At 40.6% G+C, this 23432-nt stretch overlaps 1 protein-coding gene across 2 annotated transcripts in view; it reads left to right on the forward strand.

The window, feature by feature from the left end:
- The first annotated feature begins 1303 nt into the window (after positions 1-1303).
- SASH1 (SAM and SH3 domain containing 1) overlaps positions 1304-23432 on the forward strand; it is a 125075-nt gene continuing 102946 nt past the window's right edge. Inside the window, exon 1 of one of the 2 annotated variants that reach the window (XM_062572360.1) lies at positions 1304-1414. In XM_062572360.1, the coding sequence (XP_062428344.1) occupies positions 1304-1414 (111 nt within the window). The remainder of the gene's footprint in view (positions 1415-23432) is intronic. The other variant, XM_062572361.1, reaches the window with a different exon arrangement.

Consider the following 23432-nt stretch of genomic DNA (forward strand, 5'->3'; position numbering starts at 1 on the left):
CTCTGGGTCCTTCCAGCCTCAGGGGGACCTGGGTGACTCCGCTGCGCTGCCTGGGCACCCAAGAAGAGTCCGAGCAGCAGCCGAGGCCCTGCCTTGTGCCCGGGCAGCCCATGTCCCCCCGTGAGCCACAGAGCTGGCAGGGGGCTGAAGATGCTACCTAGCTGCCTGCTATCAGTGAGCTCCTCAAATGCTTGGCTTGTGCATGACAGCTGCATATCCACCAAATATGTTGCTGGTTTTTCCTGGGGCAGAGACAGGTGTTTCCAATAAATAATAGCTTGAAACAGTAGGTTTTCAAGAAGTGTTTAACAATTCCAAAGCTTAATGATGAGCTCCAAAACTAAGTGTAAACTATTGTGTAGCTGCTGGTTCTAGTAATCTCTAGTAATTCTTTGAATGAGGTGCAAGGTTATGGATAGGCTAAGAGAAGTATCGCGTTACTGTTGGCTCATCCCCCTGCCCCAGATCTCTCCCTTTTATCACAGGGAGTGCTAGAAGTGTTCGTTTTGCCACTACTTTATTATTTAATATACCTTCCAAAACAAGCACACTCATGTGCATGCATGTGCAATCAACCATTTCCTTTAAAAAAAATGGAAGCATCTCTACTGCTGCCTGTATTTAGTCATCATTTAATCTCATTGTAACATGGGGGGGGGAGGTAAGATGAAATAGGAAGAAATGTTTCCATAATGTTTCCCCAAGGAGAGCTATGCCTTTCACAGTGTAACTGGTGACAGATCTCCCCTGTTCATCAGGAAAATGATGTGGTTCTGGTACTTCGAGTATGGGTTACCTGGGAACACCTTCCTTTGCCAGCAATACAAGAAATGTGGTTGGCACTACTTGCCAGCCAGTCTTGCTGTCGTTTTCAGTTAATAAATATATAAAAAACATATTTCGCTGCTGCATTTCCCCCAAGTCAGGCCAAAAGCCGGGGAGAGCAGTGCAGTCCCGTGCCAGGCTGCCGGACTTTCTCCCCCTGCGGGACCCACCTCGCAGGCCCTGGGCTCGGGGGGCGGGGAAGGGAGTTGGGTGGGCTGGAGAAGGAGCGGGCGGGCCGGCCCGGGGCGGCAGCGCGTGTTGGCGGCGGCGCCGGGGGAGGGGCGGCGCGGGGCTGGCGGGCGCCCCCGCCGCGCAGCGCTGGCAGCGCCGCGCTGCCGCCGGCCCGGGTGCTGCGAGCGGGAGGGAAGTTTGCGGCGTCCCTGGGCCGGGCGGAGCGGGCCGGCGGCGGCATGGCGGGCCGGGCCGGGCCGGCGGCGGGGAGCCGGCGCTGAGGCGGCCGGGCCGGGCCGGGCCGGGCATGGAGGGGGAGCGGGCTCGGGCGGGCAGCCCCGAGGCGGCGGCGGCGGCGGCGGAGAGCGGGCGGCCGGAGGCGTTCGCGCAGCTCTGGGCCGATGTGATGGGCATCCTGGTGAGTCGGGGCGGCGGGGCCGGGGTCCTGCGGGGCGCGGGGGCCGCGGGGCGCTGCCGCCGGACGCGCTGCCGTTGCGAAGTTTGGTCCCGCGGAATCGATGACTTCTTGTTTTGTTTTGTTGTTGTTTTTTGTTTTGTTTTTTTAATTCTTATTATAATTACTTTTTTTTTCTTACTTATCGTTGCTTTGTTTGGCTGGCGTGCAGGAAAGGAGGCTCCTGCAGTTTAAACTGACTCTTTTTGCAGCACCTGCTGTAAAGTTTACCGGGTAAAGTTGAACGGTGTCGCCACTTGTTATTCTTAGTTCCTGCTGCTTCTCTGCTCTGTGTGTTTTGTTGTGTAGAAACTGGTGTGGTTAGTTGTTGCGCTGTGGGTTACGTTTGGGGGTTTTCTTAATCCCAGAAGAATTTACTTCATTGGAGGGGGGAAAAAAGCAGCTATTGTGTCAAGTGACTATTTTAATCGCAGTTTTGGAATAAGATCTCCAAACTTTTCTCAGCTGTCATTGCAGATTAGGTTGAAAATACAGCATTGAGCGCCAGTTGGAAGAACTGATTTAGGTTGTTTCTCCAAACGGGTTGTGCGTGTGTTTGTGCGTTCAGAAGTGCTTGTTTAGGTTGATCGATGACTTTGTTGTTTTGCGTGGCTCTAACACGTTCGTTAATGTAGTTAAATTTGGGTTTGAGCGTGACTGTTGCTGCCTTTAAATTCCAGGCACGCACGTGCTTCGGGCTGCCCGGTGCCAAGCTGGGGTTAACTCCGCGTTGCATTTTGCAGTTCGCAGTACGGCACGGCCTGGCTCGGGGACGTAGGGTGCTCGCACGCCGCTGGAGCCCGCAAGCAGAGCTGCGCTCCCAGAGCTGCTGCAGAGCGGCAAGCTCTGCGGCTAGATGCCATTTTTGAAACTCTTGGTAGTTCTTGAAAATAAGCTGCTCAGTCATGACGTAGGTAGACGGGTCGACTCTTCCTTTCCATGTTGGCAGTCTCCCTGAGACCTGATAGCTCACTGTTAAAACAAAAGAGATAGGTACCCTAATAGGGGTTAAAAGAGTTACATTCAGTGGTACACGGTGTACCAACAGGATAGACGGGATGGCAAACAGTAAAAATACAGGAAGAGTCAATTCTGTTTCTACTTGCAGCCTGAGAATAATATTTACTTTAAGTGCAAGATGATAATCATCACAGACAACTGCCACTCAGCAAATACCAAATTGTAATATTATATACATACTGTAGCTGGCAGTTTTCCAATGATGCAGGAATGTGGTAATCAACAGTAGACTGCCTGTTTATTCATTTTAAAAGCAAATGAATAAGCTTGATCTGTGTTAATTTTTGTTGTTAACATTTAACCAACAGGCATGAATGAATATTATGAGAAATATCTTGCAGAAAACTCTTATGGAATGCAATGAATGATAAGCTAGTAGGACCTACTTCTAAAGTGTTACAGAATTTAATAGAGACTTTAATTAGCATTTTATACTACTCTTTTTTTCTATATAAGCGTTATTGTTAATATTTGGAATATGATTTAACAAATCTGCCCCATTCCTTTTCCTTACAGAAATCCTCCATTCACATGGCATTCAGTATAATAGCACCCGACTGCATACACTATTGCACTGTTAATGACTTTAATCTAAGAATGCAAGCAGAGTCAGTCCTGCCAGTTTGTAAGGAGCAGACAGTTGGTACTTTATGAACAGTCTCTTTCTCTCTTTTTCTGGCAGGTTTCAGTGCTGCATTTAGTAAAAGCAAAGGGTTATTGGATGCCTGGGAAGAAGTGTTGGAGGAGGCCAAACCAACTGTGTAGCATACTGGAGTTCAATAGGGAAAAAGATCTGATTCTCACACAACTAATATTTTGAATAGATTTCTTCTGGCTGTACAATTTATTTTCCTTCCTAGGAAAACAGAGGCATTCAATTATTATCTTTCTTCTAGTAAAAACTAAGCTAAAGCCATTTGTCTTTGATATTAGTGCACTTTACAGGGAGGAATCATCTTGTAAATAAAGTTGCTAGTTCTTACTGATTGCAAACATTGCCCAGCACTATTACGAGTTCTTACTCCACTGTTTTGTATTGCAGTGGAGTTACTGGTATGAAAAGATACCTTTGTTTTGGATCTGAAATAATAACTTCTCTTAGGGAAGACAGAAACTCTCCTCACTGTAAGGTACAGATCTTCAGATTCAGAGTTTTTGAAGACTTTCTAGTCTAGTCTTACTCATATAAACCGAGTGTAAACTTATTTAATACTGGCTTTCTGAAGCTGAAGAAAGGTAGCTACTGTTCCTTTTCCACTGCTCATCCTTTTGATAAGTGAACTTTGTCACTTTCAAACCTTTGCTGCTAAAGGCAAACAGTAAACCAGATTACTGGTATCCAAACAGAAGCCTATTCATCACTGGTCGTGCTCCAGGAGGCCAGGGTAATGGTCTGCAGAACTGTCTTGCCTCTTTTGTGTTGTCAGTTAATGGTTTGATGATATGTAAGAGTACAAGTTTTAAATTCTTGGGATTTGCAGTGATCCATTTCTCAAAATGTTTTGGAAGCATGGAGTTTAAAAAGAAAAAAAGCAGACAGTGGAGTAATTTGCTGCGAATGGCTCTGTAAACCAATATGCTGGTGTAGCAGAAGACCAGATAAGTTGCCCTGCAACAGCTTGAAAGATGAGAAAGGAATGCAGTAGCTGGTAGGAAGAGACAGGAGAGCGTGAGACAGGATAAACTGATGGTGACAGACCTGAATTTATCTTGGTGGATGAGAGGGAGGGAAGAACAAGAGTGAAACTAAGAAAGATTGTGTTGAGAAATAGAAAATCATGTTATTAAAATAGTAATAAAGCAGGTTAGAAGAGACCGCAGGAGACATCCAGTCCAACTTCGTGCTCAAAGCAGGGTGAGCTCTGAGGTCAGATGAGGTCTCTCAGGGCTTTGTCCAGTTGGGTCTTGAAAACCTCTAAGGACAGAAACTAACCTCTCCAGGCATCCTGTTCCACTGCTTTGCTGTCCTCATGATGAAAAAGGTGTTTTTTTTATTTTATTTTTTTTAATTGACTCTGTGGTCCTCAATTGAGGAGTACTATAATGTAAGGGACAGGAAAGGTATCACCTTTCTCCTGTTGAACTCACTGGGAGTCTTGCAGAGCAAGGAACTAACCTAAATAACTAAGTAACTATGGTAGCATCTCCTCTAGGTGCAGTTTTGGGAGGTGAGCCCATGCCATAAGCCCAACTGGTAGACTTTATATTGGAGTAACTTAAAATATGAAATGCTGCCCTCACTCAGGCCGATTGTTGGTGCAGATTTTAGATTTTAGAGAGCATCCTATTAGCAGGAACCTGTGATGGCAGGTCCCAGGTCTGGAGGGGAAGTAAATATTTCTCAAGTGCTGCTTGTAAGTGGTGTATTTTATGAACTTTGAAGTCACATAATGACTCTCTCTATACTTAGAAAATATTGAGTGTACTTGCAGCTGTGCTGGGATTTTGCTGAAGCAAATGCGTTTTTTCCCTATTGCACTTATTCTAATGAAATATTTTGTAGTTGCAGCTGTGGTATAAGCACCTCAAAGCTATTTGTACTGTTAATGGAGCTCACTCGATAATGTAATTATACTTGAAAGCTTTTGCTTAGTCTGTAGCAAGCTGATATTGGAATGTACTGGTTAATTATAATCTACAACGTCTCAAAGCAACAATTGAAGTGTATCGAGGTTTTAGAAAGAGATTGAAATCGATGGTTTATGAGTAAGAACGTAGAAATTCTCTGTGTCACCAGAACTCAGCACCATAAAATGGAGTTTTTCAAGGAGTATGCTGTATAGAATCACATATTTGGTGATAGCAAACTGTTTCTTGCTAAAAGTCTAAAGATTTGTTTATGGTCAGGTAGGAGAGCAAATGATAGTGTGTAGTAAAGATCATGAATTTTATTGTTTTAAAGTTGTGCTTTCAAAACATGATCTATTGACATTAGTACAGGGAAGAAGCTTCAGTGTCTTTTATGTTAGTGAGATGTTTTTCCTTCTTGCATACTGTTGCTGGAGTAGGTTTCCTGGGTGAAATCCTGACACTAATGAAATCACTGGCAAAGCTCTGAGCAGTTTCAGCAGAGCAAGGATTTCACCAAAAAAAAAAATTATTCATATAAGGAGCTTTTCTATTCAAGAGACAAGATGTTAGCAAAAGGTACCAAGGAACATGCAAGAGATGCAGTGAAATGAGAAGATTTTCCAGTCTTCTATTTCAAAGCGATAGCCAGTGTCAAGCTGTTGATTCAATTGTAAGGGCTGAAAAAATAGAAAATTCTTTTTTTATTTTTCTGGTGTATTTTGCAGTTTATCATGCAAAGAGAAAACCAGTGCTTTCCTATTGTCTGCTGTTAACTGAAGAGAACAGTGTCTGTTTTGAGGAGACTAAAGCTCACTTGCATTTGTACTGGGAGCTCTATTATTTACACATATAAGCTAGCCTGCTTTCTGTGTTTCAGTGACTATTTGAATTTCTTATCAAAGTAATAAAGAAACAAACCAAAAGAGAGAAGAATGCCAGCTGATAATTCTACAGTGATAACATGTAATTACATACTGGCTAACATACTTTGGGTAGGGGAATTTGTTATTAAGCCAGGGAGCCTGGAAATCTAGAGACAGGGGAAGTAGATCCCTGACTGATAAAAGTAGTCCAAGGACTGTCAAAAGGAATTACGGCAGTCCATACTAGCTGCAGATTTCTCCCAGGATGGCTGTTCCTGAAATTGTCGTTATTTTGCCATGACCTTCAAGAGAAATCTTTTTACCCTGTTTCTCTCCAAACATCTGATTCAAGTACCTTCATTTTTTTCAGTGTCATGCTTGGCACCAAAAGGCCACTGACTTCAACTGAAGCCATAGGTGCTCAGCGTGGCTGCACAGAAAATCATGGGAGCAGACTGGGCAGGCAAACACATAGGAGCTCCAGCCAGAACATGCTTTTGAAAATGAAATACATTCAGCATCTCTAGTTTTATTGCTGTGTCTACAGAAGGGCTGTGTTACTGTGCAATTAGCTCAAAAAGCACTTTGAAACATTCTAGTTCAAAATATTTTTCTTACTACCTCTGCTTTAGAGTGTATTTTTAAAGGAAATCCCAGTTGTAGGGCTAAGGATAAATAGAGTAGACCTAACCTCTGCTTCTAAAAGTAGCACATGTTGTTTTCCCTATCCTATCAAGCCATAAATTGGCATATATCTTGCTTTCAGATAAAGAAATCAAAATGGTGAATAACTGACTGCCGGTTTAGCTATTTAGTTTTTTTATTTTTCTTTAATTTAACCTGTTGCATCTCCTTTCCTTCTTGTCTCCATGAAATGTTACACCTAGCAACACTAATCCCTTTATGAAGAAAGACAGCTTATAGAGATAACCTTTGGTCTAGGCTTTTTCTTGCATGTCAGGTCACATAACACAGATCTCTCCATCAGACATTACAGTCTACACAAGATCCTGTACACTCAGGAATGATACGAGTTTTTAATTCTGGTCCACTCTTATTTTTTTTTCTTGAAAGCAAACTCAGGCTGTCCCTGGCCTTTAAATTAGACAGGCAAAAGAGTCAATTAGACAGGGGAGATTTTTATATACTGGCTCTTTATCTGATGTGAACTGCAGTTTGCTTAGAAAGTAAGTTTAAGGTAAGAATCTTGGTGATAAATTCTCATTTTCATTGTCTTGCTGGTTTGCTGTTAATACTGGCTCCATTATTAATATTTGGAAATAGTTTGATCTCCCTCATATTTTTTTTTCATGTTTTGAAAGTCAACCAATCAAGTTCTCTTAAGAGAACTTGTGAAGTGCAGTGGAATAACAGGTTGGCAGAACTTGCCCATCATGGATGCTTCCTTGCTTTTATGGCTATGAAAACATGGCATAGTCTAAACAGAAGATGTGAAAAAGATATGAAAATGGGTGAGGAAAATGAAAAAGTATTGCACGTGGTGAGCAATGAATACTTGAAAAAATTACATGTGACACAATGTAATGATACATGTGGTCCGTTGGTTAGAATTTTCTGCAGTTAAATGAAAAGCTCATTTTTAGTGTATTTCAGAGCAAATAACATTTTGTGGAATTGGATAATGATTAATCCTATTTAGTCTGATGCTGTCTAGAAATCAATGTGAATGAGTCCCAGTTGCATGAAGTACGGTGCAAAAAGATGAGCAGACCTGTTAAACAGAAAGAGCTGAGTGGAGGGACAGGAGAAAGGCAGGGTGAGGGACCTCCGAGGTTGCGTGGCTGCAGAGAGGATCCCAGTGCCCCAGTGCACTCGGAGGTGCTTGTGCCATTAAGGGGATGTTCTGCCGTCGTTTCACGTCGCTGGCTCTAGCTGGGTCCGTACGAGATGTTTTTTTTCGCACCACACAGCAGCACAGACTGTCTTCGTTTCTGCTTGCCCCATGCCCTGCATTGAGGATGGTCGAGTACGTTTTGTACTTGGGCTTTTCCAGTTTCCGTAACGCAGGGTGAATAAGAATTGCTACGTAATGAGCTGGCAAAGTGGTTTGTCACGATGCCCGTTTTAGCATCGAGCGCTGCAGACGCTTTCCTCTTCGCGACCGCGTGAGCCGGGCTGCGACCGACCAACCTGTCGCTTTGTCGGCGTCTGTTGTTAGCTGTGAGAGAAGGAGGCGATGGCAGTTGCTAATGTGTGAATTTATGTTCAGCTTTGCTCGTATTGGATCCCAGCTTCGAGGTATTTCATGAGGAAATGAACAAAGAGAAGGCACTATTTTTATTCACGACGTGCAAGTCTGTAGTAATTAGGTTTCTACTCTAAAAGCAGATTCTCCGTTAAAGAAGTGCGTAGATGTATGTTTAGATAGATAGGTAAGGGGGTCTGTTATTTATTACTTTTTATGAGATTTAATTGTCCTGCTGGTAGGAAAACTTCACAACACAGTTCACAGAAACACTTTCAAACACAGGAGTTTTAAATGCAAATTTGCATTATGAAAAATAACTGCTCATAAAATAAAGAGCTGCACCCACCTGAGTTTTGAAGCTGTGGTGTGGGCACAGTGTGTCTGCTTTGATCTTCTTGAATTTTAAGTGGAACATTTTTCCTTATTTACAATAATAGGCCTTTTCGTCTTTTCCATGTTTTGGAACACAAAGTTGTAAGGCGCTGTTTTTATTTGAAGCAGGATTAGTACAATAAAATGAGTGATGGTTGAAGTTCTTAAGAAACCTGGATAAGTGTTTTGACCTACTGACTAGTTTCAGAGGCACGTTTCCTTATGAGAGGTTGAAAGTGAGAGCAGAGATTGTATAACCTTCTGGGAAACAGTTTTAAGCAGGGTATAGCTATAAGATTAGATGAACAAGCCTTAGAATAATATAAGGTATATATTATAATAATAAAACAATGATTTATTTTAAAAGCATATTTTCAGTTTTTTGTTAAACATCACACTGATAAATCTAGTTTCTACTGTTTTAAATAAAAACTCCTTGAGTCTAAGAAGTAAGGTTTGTTTATACAGAAGCTAAATTTGGCACATAGGCTTTAAACAAAAAAGAAAAACAACTTTTGTCATTTCTTCACAAGTTTATGTCAGTTAAGTCTATGTTTTTTATAATGTCAGCATCAAGTAGAACCTGCTATGCAGAGCTTACTCTCGTCTCTAAGTAAACCTGGTCTAACTCAGTGCAGGCAAAAATGGATTTGAGAGCACTTATCATGACAGCTTATTGTACCACCATGGCACTGTTAAAAGCCCTTGAAGGGAGTGTATATCCACAGCAAGATATTTTGTTTGTTTGCTTGCGAGAGTAATATCTACTATTCTTAATAGATACTGTTAGAAGTGATATGCTATTCCTAGAGAATCTGTGTTTTATGTGCCGGTATTTGTTAGAGTTCTGAAATACATTCATCCTTTTAGGATTTCGCGCTTGCAGTCTTGCAGCAGGATGTTCCCATTCTGTTCTATCTCAGCTAGAAGTGTTCTTACACCAGAAATTTTTAGTACCGTCCTAGGATTGTAAAGCAAATCCAGAACTCTTATTTTCTACTGCTAGACTGAGGCTCATCACTTTCATTGTTACCATGTTACTTTGTTAGATTTATTTCACATAGTTATTGATATGACTGTATAGACTTAAACCTAACCTTGAATTATATGGAATAATTTATGATACCTTTAAGGGAATAATTTATGATACCTCTAAGTTTTATAGCTTTCAGTGGTTGGCCACCATAGTTCAGTAGCTCTGAAAGCTCAGACTATAAATGCAGTTAAGCTGAAACACACCCTTTGTAACAATGAAAATAAGAAAATCCTCTATTTTATCCGCATGTGTATAAATATATTCATATGTAATGTGCACCACAACTCACGGGCTGTGATTTATACTCTGATATCAGACTTCATTCCCACCTTAGAATTCATAAATAATCCCTGTAAAACAGGAAGAAGGTGGGGGAGATTGTGTATTGTATGTCGGTTGTGATTTCTGTCTTCAAGATCAGCATATGTATACATTTCAAAAACTCTATGCCTAATAATACACTGTGGGAATATTCTCTGTAGATTTTATGTATCACATGGAGCAGATTTCTATGTGTGATTGTAGAAATCAGTATCAACATACTTGGGTTGGAGACTGCAACTGATGCTTTTCTAGAGTGAGAATGATACCTAGGATTTATTACTGCAGCCAGGTGGGATCTGTATTAATGAAAATGAGCTAGCAACATAAACTCATCAGATAAAGATGCTGCTGTTTGGAGGACCACTGTTGTAGAAAACTTGGTGGAAGCAAGAGTGCCAGGAGTGAGTCGTCCCACCATCACCTATTGGAGGAAGTGGGACGGCATTTTATCAGAGGACTAACAGAGAAACTATATTTCAAAACTTTTTTTAAAAAAACTGGTAATTTAAGGAAATATATGACAAAACAAGCATTCCAAATCTAGTGGTCAACTGTTGCATGAGGGATAAGAAGACACGTAACAGCTGAGGGCGGTGGAGCAGGAATGCCAGTGCCTATAGTACTAAGCCATGACGGCATGCTGTAAATCTGTGTTTGATTCACGTGATGCTTATTATCAGGGTGAGTTATCAGGTGAGGAATAGTTAGGCTCAGAGCAGGGATTTGCTTTCCAGTCTATCTCTGGAATATGAATAGCGGATTTTCATCACAGTGTGTGAATATCTGCAGTTGATCAGATCTGCTTTCTGAAATGAGTCATGTTTTGCAATTTGGCAGTGATTTTGATGGAAGCAAAAGTGGACCATTAGTAAGTTGCTTATACCCTTGAAAAATCTTGACAGCAGAGATAGATCCAGATACTGTAGTGAATATGTGCATGCACTGATGCCCCTGCTAGATTGGAATACTAGTTTAGTTGCAATAGCGAATTTCTTTCTCTTCCCTCACTGGACTAATTTCCTCATGTCTGTTTTCATTTCATTGAGAAAAAGAGCTGAGTAAAGGAAGATTTCCTGCTGGTAGGGCACATTTGGAATCTCCATACATGGCAAATTCTTTGGACGTTTTTCTCTGTGTTTTTTCATACCATACTTCTCTGAAGCTTCTCCGAGGTCGTGTTTCCTTTATAGAGGCAAATGGCAATTCCTGTTGTCTCCTCTTAATTATCCAAGATGCTCCATCAGTATTTTAACTTGTACGGGCAACTTTCTAAGTTGCTTAATGTTCACCATAGAAATAAAAATCGAAAGATACATATTTTCCCTACATTTTCCATTTTATATTTTATTTTGTGATGTCATGTCTTATTCATTGTTTGGAGAGGCTGCGGGGAAAGGTCTATTTTATTTCTTGTTTCATCAGTGGAGATTGCTCCTCTGTAAGTAGTGGAAAGTGGTTGTCAGTCTCTAAAAATTATGTTTTCCTCTCCAATTGCTGCTGCCTTTATTCTGAGCTTTTTGCAATGAGGCATGAAATGGAGTCTCATACTTTTTCCTGTGTCATCCCACTCTTTCTGACACTTTATATGCTGTGGTGGTATATTCTGTTGTGTAATGGATTGAAGGGAAATCAGGAAATGTCAGCTCAGTGGGGTATATTGTTTCTTACTCAGCACAGGTCCAGCAGTGTATTGTTTAGATTTTGCGTCTGGAAGTGAGTATATATGTGCAGATGGATTAACTTTGTCAAACCTAAGCTTTGCATGATTTTTATCTAAACTCAGGAAGTTAAACTGAGAACATAAGGTCAAGGACTTCATCACAATACTGGCATGATGATGAAGAATTGCTTCATACTATATGCGGTGTGTGTTTACTGCAAAAATGAGACTGGGAAGGAATGCTTCTGCATGTCTTTGTTACAGGCTCCTTCGTGATGAGTCTCATCGGACTTGTTCAGTGTAGAGGCTGAGTTCCTTATTACCAAGGTTGAGGAAGAAGAACGATGTGCATGTTCTGAATGTCACTTTTTCTCTCTGACTGAACATTAGTTTCTTCAAGTAGTCTTTGCCAAGTTACTTGTGGTTTTTAATTCTCATCTCAAAAGTACTTTGAATATAAAAGATTGTACAAGTTCTTTTTTTTTCATCTGCCAAAGTAATTACAAATACTGCAAAATGCTTATAGATAGTTATTTATGGAGTAAACTGCCACAAAAAAAGAGAAGGGGGGAGGGAGACAGTACATTAGATCTCTTGCCCTTTTAGCTTTTTAGGTGGGTCTGCTGGAAATCAGAATTCAGGAAGATCATGAAAGGAAGAATTGCACCATTCATGGCAGGAAATGAGTAGAGCATTCACAAGGATTTTGGAAGTGGAAGGTCAGTACACAGACTGACTTTGGAAGGTCCAAAATGATGGCCGAAAGATGTGGAAAGGCCTAGAATATGTGGGAAGTAGATAATGGAGATTTAAACCTGGTTCAGAAATTACAGGGTTTGGGGAGAAAAGTTGAGGAAACCAAGGATGACATTTCATGCACTGAGTAGGGATATCAGAGAACAAAATAAGCCTTCATGTCTAGCTGCTTGTACCTTGTTTTGTGTTTATTTAAAGACAAATATAGAATATAGATGAATAATTGTTCACGTGTACAAGTCTCACAAGATTATGTCATTCAGGAATTACCAGTGAATGCTTTGAATGAAAAATTTATACCAGAAAGCTAATTAGCTAAAACAGACTGAAGATGAGAAAGTGGTTTATTGGTTTGCTAGACATAGTCTGATGCCCTGATTTCCTGTTCACATGCAGTTTGTTTTGAGCTAGCCTTCACATTTAGGGTTGTTCTTTTAAAGCTTTGAAAAGAGATCTCCACATGTGAATATGTGTGATTCTCCTTTCTTCTTAAGAGAGTCATACTGCAAAATCTTTTGTTTTTCTGCAAATCGGGGTTGTGTATGAGGTAGCTTATTTACTATAGTGTCCTTTGATTTGAAACTGATAATGTTGCATGCTGTGATAAGTAAGTGTAAGATCTTCCTTTTGCTCAGAGAGCTCCCTGCTGTTCTTGTGGTGCTTTAGATAAGTCCTAGTACATAGGTTGTCCTGCCACGCTTCCTGGGGCCATGGTCTGGGTATCCCTGAGACTGCAGTCAGCTCTTTTATCTCAGAAGCCATGTCCGTGAGGAAGCTCCTTCCACCTAGGCATTGCCCATCATGTTACAGGCGCTGTGACAACTAGGTGAGATGTTTTTCTTCTGCATGAGAACTTCCTTAACAAATGGTGAGTTAGCAGGATATTTTCCTTTTGATGCCTGAGTTGCTGTGGATAGAGATGGTGAAGTGAGAATGTAGTTTACCTTCCAAGTCCAAGTGCCTTTTATCTAGAGTTGCTGTCTTTTCACACGTGGCTCAGGGCTTTGGGTTGGTTAGAACAAACCTCTGGGTTTCATAGAAACTCTTCATTTTTTGCAAGCTTTTTTGATGAGGGTGTGCTGGCCGCTGTTTTTTATGATCTCTTCAACCATGTGGGATTTTTTTAAATTGTTTTATGCCTCTGTTCAGGGTGCATCTCTGTAACGTGCAGAATTTGAGTAATGAATTCAGTCTCCAGTAAAAGCCATACACATTTTAAATCAGAAGAGTCCCAGGGTAGACCGTACCATGGACTTAAGCACCTTCTTGAAATAGGCATGTAAGGTACTGCTGTTGGGGACTCCTGTAAGCTGTAAATAGCATGTTGCCCCTTCAGAGATGCACCCGTTTGAAACACCTGGGAGATATGCCAACCACAGTTATTTCAAGCCCATACTCTGTAGGATTTGCTCTGTCCGTAAGCAAAGATGCATCTCTTTTATTTAGGTAAGAGACCTATTTAGCCTAATTAGGAAGCGCTTTGGCAATGACAAAACATTACAGACACACAGGAACGCAAAAAGCCCATCTCCACTGTATACAGATAAAGAGAAATGAGCAAATAAAATACCAGATCCCAGAGTAGAAAGGATTATAAACTGACAAGAGATAGAGCTTTTATTACTAAGTTGATATCCCTAATTGATATAAACACGAAGCCCTGCGCAGCCTGTGGTAGTTAAAAGATACACATCTAAATAATATTTAAATGGATTCTTGCATTTTTAAGACCCACTGGAGTGTAATTGTATTCAACTTAATTAAATGAACTGAAACCCCCTGATAACTGTGCATTACTGCTCCTAAATAAAATGCTCTTCAAAGAGACTTCATGATGCTTAGTTAAGACTATAAAAAACCTTAGCCCAGCACCATGAAGTTTTGCATGAATAGCTTTATATTTAATTCCACAGTGTTCCAGCTACAGTGGTTAAAAATAAGTGTCACCGGTGCTATACCACTGGTGCAGTCGAAATGTGAAGCTTCATTGAAATACTTCAATGCAGAGCCAGTCTTTCTGCTTTTACTTTGTTTGTAAGTATTTTATGAAACTAAAGGCAGGAAGCTTTGCTAAGAACAGCCTTTGCAATAAATAAATGAGAGCAGCAACAAAGTTACTACCTGGCACTCCAGCTCCTGCTTCTGGTTCCCTGTAAGAATTTGGGCAAGGTTTTGAGTTAGCTTATTATTGCCACAGTTCCCTCATAAATAGTAGGGTTGTCGTTACTTACTTCATACAGGAACTGAGATGAAGCCTTCTCTTCCAAATCAAAATATCTTCAGCCTTATGCCTTGATTCACACCACAAAAAGCCTATGTAAGCAACCTCTTACATAAAAAGGAACAAAAAGTAGAAGATTATTTTAAGTCAGCAAGAGACTTTTACTTCACCAGTCTCACTGAATGTGAAGCACTCTGGATGTAGTGGTTGTTCCATGGATTAGGAAAAAAAATCAGAAAATAGCTTGGCGTAGTATTTGCAGAATACCACCACTTCTGGATTACTGTGCCTTATCTAAATGTACATAGTCTGTATTAGTTTCTTTCATATTTCTTAGAATATTATTTATTTTACAACATTTTACCACTGCCTTTCGGGTGTTCACATCTGTAATAATTTCACCCAGAGTCGAGGTTTGGCCTGAAGCAGAGGACAGAGCCCCCCCGTTGGCATGCGTTGGGCAGCTGGCACCCAGTCTTTGCGCGAGTGGGGACTTCTCAGGAACTTCCTGTGGACGAAGCCGGGCTGTGCCCTCCGGGACCCCAGCGTGGTCTGCTTTCTCCAGCAGCTGCTGCGCTGGGAGGGTTTGGCATAGTTTGGGCAAAGGAGTTGCAGGAAACCATTTCTCTGTTGAGATTACATGGGGGAAAGATGGATTTCTGCTGTGTTCAATTACAGTTATTTCCTTTCCTGGTAAAACACTGAGTGTTAGGAAACAGTAGGAGTAAAGGAGAGGTTAGTGTCAGGCTGCTAAAGTGTTGAAGTGTCTTTCAGACTGCAAGTCACTGAATTTCTAGTGGGAAAAATGGGAAGAATAGCAGAGTTTCGGGGGGGAAGAGGCAGTTTAAATGTAGACATTCTGATTTTGCATAGTCAGCAGCTATGCTGCCATCCGCGTTTACAGGCATAAATCAAGAGCTGTGCTCTGGCGCGCACGCTGCATTGTGCCGTTGGGTGCTGTAACCAGGACAGCAGATTTCTCTCGCTCTACTCAGAACACAGAGGAGAGACCACATCATGTCTTGGTGTGCAGAACGCTGCGTAAAACTGGCGTGCGAGGTGAAGGCAGATACTCCAAGACTCCTTTCGGTTAGAGGAGCTATTTCTGCACAAAATCCTTCCGCAGATGGCAGGAGACAACATGTCTGCTGGAAATTAGGGTCATAAATATCTAAATGTCAAGATGCTCATCACTGAGCTGGGTATTGTATCAACAGAGAACTAAGGGGTGGCCCTGCCCCATAGCCTTGGCCCTGTAAATGCAGATGAGATGCTAAATAGTTGCAGTCAGAAGAAATCTGGAGAGGCAGCAGCCCCGTCGGGCTTCCCTGCATAATGGCTGCTTTGTTGGCTTCCCGCAGAGCAGCGGAGGAGGAGGCCGCGTGTCGCAGGCGGCGCTCTGCCCTCCCTTCCCCGGTAAGCGCAGCTGCAGGGAGGGTCCCGTCACGGGCCGGCAGCGCCCCAGGTTTCATGGGGCCGAGGGGAGCTGTGGTCCTTGGAAAGGACCCGGCCAGGGAGCTGCTCTTCTCTCGAGAGGCCTTCTGGAAAGCGGAAATGAAAATCGCAGAGAAGCCTAAAACTGAAAATAAAGGGGGGAGGAACGAGCGGGTACACGGGAGAAGCAAGGAAGCGGGTGTAGGGGGAGCAGAGGAAGAAGGGGTAAGACGTTTCCTTCGATGAACTTTCCTTTTCCTGAGCAAGGTATGGCCTGCTTGCGCTGAGCTTTCCTGCTGAAATGCATGGCAAAGTTAAGATCAGGGTAGTGGTTCTTATCATCACACTTGGCAAGACCTAAGGGTGCAGAGAAAGAAAGGCTAGAGTCGGTATTTGCTCCTGTCGTAGGGTGGGGTATTTTTTCCCCTCCCTTTTACAGCACATAGCACAAAGCAGAATAAAATACTCTTCCTTCCGCAAAGAACATGAGTTTCTTTAAATCTTAACACATTTACTATACACGCTTCACAGGGCAAAACAAATTTACTGTGTTTATTTGGAGCAGCTAATTATGGACTACCAAATTGGGTAAAGAATTATTTACTAGAGAAGCAATTTGAAGTATGGTACTAAGTACATATACGCCTCTTACACATACCTGTTACAGCCCAGTGTGTATTGTATCTCGGGGAAAAATTATTACCTTGAGCAGTAAAATACGTAGGGTACGGTGTGCTATAAAGGCTTTACTGCTAAGGGCTGATGTGGTAGAGATTCACAAATGCAAAGCTTACTGAGAAGTTTCATTAGTTTCATGATGTTGATAAGATGCTTCAATTCAAGGGAAAAATAACTAGGTTAAATGAAAATCCTGTATAGACGCGGAACATTCGTGTATCTGTAGATGGTCTTCATGGTCTTGATATCATTCAGGTATGGAGGTCAACTGACACACAAGACAAAGCTGCAAAACTAATAGAAATATAATTACCCATTCCTAAAATAAAATCACACTCCTAATATTTTTCTCAGCCCACTCCAGAGAGTAAATTTATCCTTAAACACTTACTTATAGTAATTTCTGCCTACTTTTCCTTAGCTGAAATAGAAAATGAAACTTGAATTTCATATAGCAGAATTACTAAATGTTTTCAGTGCTTTTTGGTTCATTGACTTTGATTAGTGCTTTTTTTTTGTTATTATTCACCAATATATCCAGCTGTGAGGGAATGCCCCTTAACGATTACTAATATAAGATAGAAATCACAGTTCTGACTATGCTTTTTATAATAAAACATGGACATAAATATGTCCAAAGTTTGCTTTCTTTTAATTTCCCATAAATACATTACCAAATGCTGTAAACCAGTAAGGTCAAACTTAGAGATACAGTTGTCCTCTCACTTTGTTTTGTCTTTGAATATCCAAATTATTACTTTTTCTTCGCATGTTTTGTGCTTTTTTTTCTTTTATGCTACTATTTTGATGAGTAGCTCCCACCTCAGTGTTTTGTAGGAGACCTGAAGCACCCTGTAAGAACTGTTTTTTTGCCATGTTGTGTTACATAAAGAAAGGATGTGAATTTTAATGAGGTCTCTTTCACTTTGCGGTTCATGAGACCAACTCAGTGGGATAAGGGCTTATTCCATCATCTAAAGATATTTGGAATTTTGCATGTCTATTTTCTTAGATCCTATCTTATCCAAACATGAAACCACACCATAACATATGCCAAAGTTCCTGAATCTGAAACAAGAAATTAATCTCCATCTCCTTAATGATGCTTTAATCACATATGTGTTCACATTTATGTTTTCAACCACATTCTCCTGTTTATCACTTACTTCTACTGCAAGTGTCAAGATAGACACTCACCGCAGCTAACGTGCGGAGAGATACATTTCAGCTCTATTTGAGAAAAAGTCTCAGCAAATACAGTGTGCAAAGAAAATGAGAGGTGGTGTCAGTGGCCTCTGTTGCACGGGCTAAGGAGTTGTTAACTTGCCCTCCTATAAAAACTGGCTAGGATAACCTGTGCCTGGCTGTACACCAGCCTGGTTGGTAGTGATGGCCCGGCAGGTATGATAGTAGAGAGGAGTTTTGAGTTACGTTTTGACGAGCTTAGAGCAGGTCACCTCAGGGAAAGGAGGATAGGTGATAATATAGTGTTACTAGGGAAGCTGGACATTAAGGATGCTTTGAACTAAATTTTTGTGAATAGAATTTGCATGTAATCTTGTCTGTCAAGATAATGAATGTGAAAGAGCTGGTTCTACTTATGGTAAAAGCTCACTTTTTAAGTGTGTTGGAATGTACATTGGCATAGATAGAACTTTTTGGTTAGTGTGTATATAGATGTATGCTATATATATATATACGTATGTATGTGTGCTATATATATATTATTTATTTATTTATTTTACATAGAGGACTTCCTAGGCTGCGTGCCAGAGAGGGATCGGAGTAGCATGCTTGCAAAATGACTTTAATTTACAAAGTGGGGAAAAAAGGTAAATTGTAGTCAGGATGTTTTTCTGGAGATACGTTGTTACATATTCTTGACAAAGACTTCAGGGCTGTACAACAAAAAAACAGAAGGAAGAAGATGGTGGTGGTGATGGTAAAGGAAATGATTTCATTTTGAATTCTGTAAATGGGAAGAGTTTCTTTTGATGTAATTATATGATAAAGTATCTCATGCAATACAAAAAGGTTACATAGCTGTGTGATTCAATATAAGGTTTCTGAATTCAGAATAGCTGTGCTCTGTACTCAGTGGCTTATGAGAGTTACATCAGATAAATGCTACAAAAGCTTTTATATCAAACCATACCATTGTGTATTGTGTTTATTGTACAGATTCTAGAACTGTTTTAGACATGTTGCGGAGAGCTTAACACATTTTTATTAGATCTATTTCTGTAATTCTGTCTGTGAAGCTGCATATCTTAACAATTCAACACTCAGATGCCATAAAAATTAATAGAAAGTCTTCCATTGAATCAGTGTGAGCTGTATGTTCTCTTTGTTCTGTCAATGTCCAGCTATAGAGAGGTCAGGGGGACCATGACAACCCTTAAACATCATCTGAAATAGCTGTTCTCCATATAAAAATGTCATGACTTCTACACTGAGTATTTTATGCCTTCCCCTGAATATTGAGGCAAACACTGGGCTCCCTGACCTCACACATGTGTCTCATTCACATTTCTGACCCTGCTGACTGTCAAGATAGACTTTGAACCTGCCACTTAATGGATAGTGGAATTGTTTCTTGTGCTGAATGGAAGACTGTCCTCTCTGAGCCTTAGGAAAAGAAGGAAACGTTTCTCTAGCAGCCTGTTAGGTTTATTTTTAATGGCAATCATTTTGAAGCTAAGCCAAAATGTGGAACATCAGCCTTTTTCCCAAGGGAAACACATTGCTAATACAGGGCTGGTAGGAAGGTCAGGGATGTGTAGCAAATACAGTTTATCAAGAAGCTCTGCAGGTTTTCCTATGGATGCCCGTCCTCGCTATGTGACTCTGTATTACAGTAGCAAATACAGATAAAAGCCCAAGGCAGAGAGGCATACAGATTTAACTGATGTGTCTGGAAAGGGCTGGGTCTGCTTTAAATTGGCCTCCTTAAAAAGAGTTATGAAGGGACATGAAATATGGTGCTGCCTTCAGATGAATGATCTGAAGTCTGAATTTGTCTCTCGGTGCGCTTTGCCGTGCAGGGAGATGTTCTGCCAGTCGCAGAGTGCCTGGGGAAGCACTCACAGGCTTCTCAAGCTTCTGCGAGTCCGTATTAGGAGAAATACCTAAAAAAGGACTGGTGTCTAGTTCAAAGTTGTCCCAAGGAAATCTGAGCATCCCCTGCTTTCTAGGTAAGCTAGCTCTGCTAAACTTTACAGGTCTCATAGGTTGCGTTCTGTACACGAAGTCCTGTTGAGTACAGGGTGTTTTACTAGGCACAGACATGTTTCCCTTCAGCAGATGTTCTCATTTCACCACGTTTTTGGTCTCTTCTCCCTCTCCTCCCCACCCAAAAAAGCCTATTTGCTATGGCCCGCATCCTGGCTTTCATTTTATGTACTCCTTACAGCTATCCAAACCAAAGGTATTGCTGAAATGCAGGATCGTGTTCCACAAATTTTTGGTAGGCCTCCCTGTTAAGATCCAGCTGCCAGAAATAAGCTGCTGGTGTTTACAGTGATTCTCCACACAGTAGTGTCTTGTGTTTCAGGCACGGAAATGGATTTTTCTCGTCTTGGGCTGTGAAGGTCAAAAGCGTGCCTTTGCCAGGGCAGAGCTGCAGCACATTTTATAGGAGCAAGTCCCTTTCATCTCTGCCCTTTCCACACGTATTTTAACAGCAAGAAGACTTTTTCCTCCCAGTTTCTGACTTTTTCCTAATCTCCTAGTTTATGCGTGTGCCGTGGCCGTAGCTGGAGTGGATCTGGAGTTGGTAACTTCTGTGGCTGCATGGCATGCTCTAACGGGCATGGTGGTCGTATGCTGGTAGGGACGCAGGTCTGTGCTGACCAAACAGACTTGTAACATTCACATCCTCTTTTTTTTTTTACTTTTCAGAGATTCATGCTTTTACATGACTACCACTCACTGGCTTGCAGAAGTCTTGGTAATCAAGACCTCTGTCCTGACATCCATAAGGGCTGGATGTGTAGCTTTAACATTTTCACAAAGAGCCTGAGACAGCAAAGTACAAATTCAAATGGTTGTATTTCCTTATAGCTTTTTATATAGCTTTTTCTAAAACTCTTATTCTGCAAGGAAATCCATACAGAAAGAATGTATGTGCTGGCAGTGCCTGGTAGTTAGGTCCATATGCAAATTTACCAAATGTAAAAATGGATATATTACTTAGCAAAGACCATTATTCTTTCTGTGATAGTTCTTTTTTCTATTTTATTATCATTTTTAAATATGAATTCAGTTTTGCTTAATTTTATTGCCAGCAGAGCTTTCTGACAAAATGTTTTTCTCCTTTGCACTTTCAAATGTCAAATACAAAGGATGCTGCCAGCATGTTAAACCAACTGATGTGCAGTGACCGATAAATCGTAACTTTATAATAAGTGTCAAATCATTCCAGCCTCTCTTTGTAGCCACTCCATTAACATGAATCTCGATGGATTCCTTTGGTATTCACATGCATATCAGAACTAATTCTTTGGGAATTCCGGGGTAATTTATCATTTTGTCTGTGTTTTATGATGCCAAAAATTGTTGTATGCATATGTGATAAGATGGAAATTTAGTAACGTATTTGACAACCAAAATTAGAAATATGGGATAACTTCTGTTATCATTAAAGTTCTGTATTAAATGTTCGTTTTAGATTTTAAAACTAGTGTATTGTTTACTTTCCCAGCTGTAGGACTATTTTGTGAAAAGTTCTCAAGCATTTATAGAGTAGAGTTTTAGGAGAAACATACTGTGACTTTATACAAATAAATTAAAGCATTTCAGGAATGGTATTTTTACTCAATGTTTGTGTTATTCTCAGTTTTTTTCCAACAGAGATGATGTGTGGCAATGGGATTATGTAGCTGGAACATTACAGTTTGTATGGCAGTAAACACACTGATGCGAGCCAGTTCTTATGCTTTGTTTAATTGTTAAATTTGTAACAAAAAAGTAAGAGTTTATTATGAAATCTTGTTTTTAAAAAATCTTACTGACCTAAAGCAATTAAGAGTGCCTCAGTGGCTACTGAAATTACATGTAATAACAAATAAATTTCAATAAATGACAATTGCTTTTGGGGAGCAGTATCAAAAAGCTCTTTGCTATTTCAGATCTGTGAAACTAAAGTGGCAATTTAGAGTTTATTTACTCCCTCTTGTACTAGTTTTGGAGTCATACCCCCAGTGTAGGGGTATGTATAAAGAAGAAGAGAAATGAACACAGATGAGTTTAGACTTTTATTTCTATTATTTTAAATATTGTCTAGATTTTGGCTTGCATATGAAAGCAAGAAAGTAAAAGGAAACTAGTGACAATTAACATTGGCTCTTGTTCTTTGTGCAACAGAGTGAAATCTCTTTGAAACATTCATTGGTTATGAATGCTTTTATTATTCTATTTTGTTAATAATGCTTGGGATTTTTTTAGAAAATTCCTTTGACTATCTTTGCTGTGTAAGGAAGACAAATGAGCTGTCAAGCTGGATGCTCAAGCTTCGCATATTTTCAGATATTTCAAAATATATTTTCATATTTTAAAATGATTTTAAAATGTATTTGTAACTGATTTAAATACTTAATTCACTTGAAAACAAAATGGAAATGCAAAGCGCTCTGGTGATTATTTTGTGTGAGATAGTTCGGAACTGTGTGGAGAAACCAGGGAGCTGATTTATTGAATAGTCAAACCAGATACTGTCGTTCAAAAGTTATCTTTTGTACATTACTTCTGAAGAATGGCTAACTTGATAAGCAGCAGTCCTCAGTCCAGCAATGCAACGAGAGCGCATGACAGATTTGCAGTGATCATATCTTTCAGCACTTAATCCTTGGCTCTAAAAATCTTCTAGAATTTCTGTTGTCCATCGGCTTTGGACTTCAAGCTTTCTTTCACACTGGACTTGTGCTGCCTGGAGAGTTGGCTGTAGTCGTATTAGGAGCATAGCCCATAACTTGAGTCCTGTGCATTGACAAAAATCCCTTGCGTTAGGCAGGGTGGTGACGGCAGCTCAACCTCTCTGGACGTCCTGATGTTCGTAGGGTTTGTCACGTGTAAATAGATCAGTCTTTGCAGTCACATGTTCACCTGCAGCAGGGGCACCGTGATTCCTGGAGGCTGAATTGGAGTGCTGTAATTGAGTTACTTTTGCTCTAGAGATGATCATAACTCTTCAAGCTTGTAAAGATCTCATTTAAAGAAAGTACTTTCTAATCCATACACTCTGCAGCAAAGTAAGTGAATAATGCATTTTGTTTGATTCCTTGTCCCGTGCCGTCTGTGATCTGGAGAGTGGGCTATAAATGAAAACCTGAGGAGTGTGGTTGTGGAAGGGTGTGTGAATAGCATGTTCTTCATTCCTCGTCTAATTGTCATTTAACTTCCAGTAAAGCTGGTTTAGCTTTTTAGCTAAGCTGAATTTTAAATGATATGCTTGGATTTGGAGTGCGTAATTCCGTTTTGGAGTTAGAACGATACCTCTTAAAAATAGTGAGTTCTCTATTGTATAGCTTATGTAACACAAGTTGCGCCTATCTCAGAGCAAGGTAACTACATGAAATTCAGAGGTCTTTGGAATTCAGAAAGGAGACAATGTAAAAAGGAGATTTCATGTTATTTTAATAAAATTATGTTTTCCATTCTTGCCTTTCAGTCATTACTTTTTTCAACTTCTTTAACATTAATTGGTGAAACCCATCAAGGAATGGACAGACCTCAGCTGGGAGGGGAAAATGCTCCAGAGTGGGAATTTTTTGTAACCGTTAGAGAGAAATGAGAAATATCTGTTACCATTGAATGCTAGGAAAGCAGATTTCAAGTCGTC

Source organism: Rhea pennata, chromosome 3 (assembly GCF_028389875.1).
Source record: "Rhea pennata isolate bPtePen1 chromosome 3, bPtePen1.pri, whole genome shotgun sequence".
NCBI classification, from domain to species: Eukaryota; Metazoa; Chordata; class Aves; order Rheiformes; family Rheidae; genus Rhea; species Rhea pennata.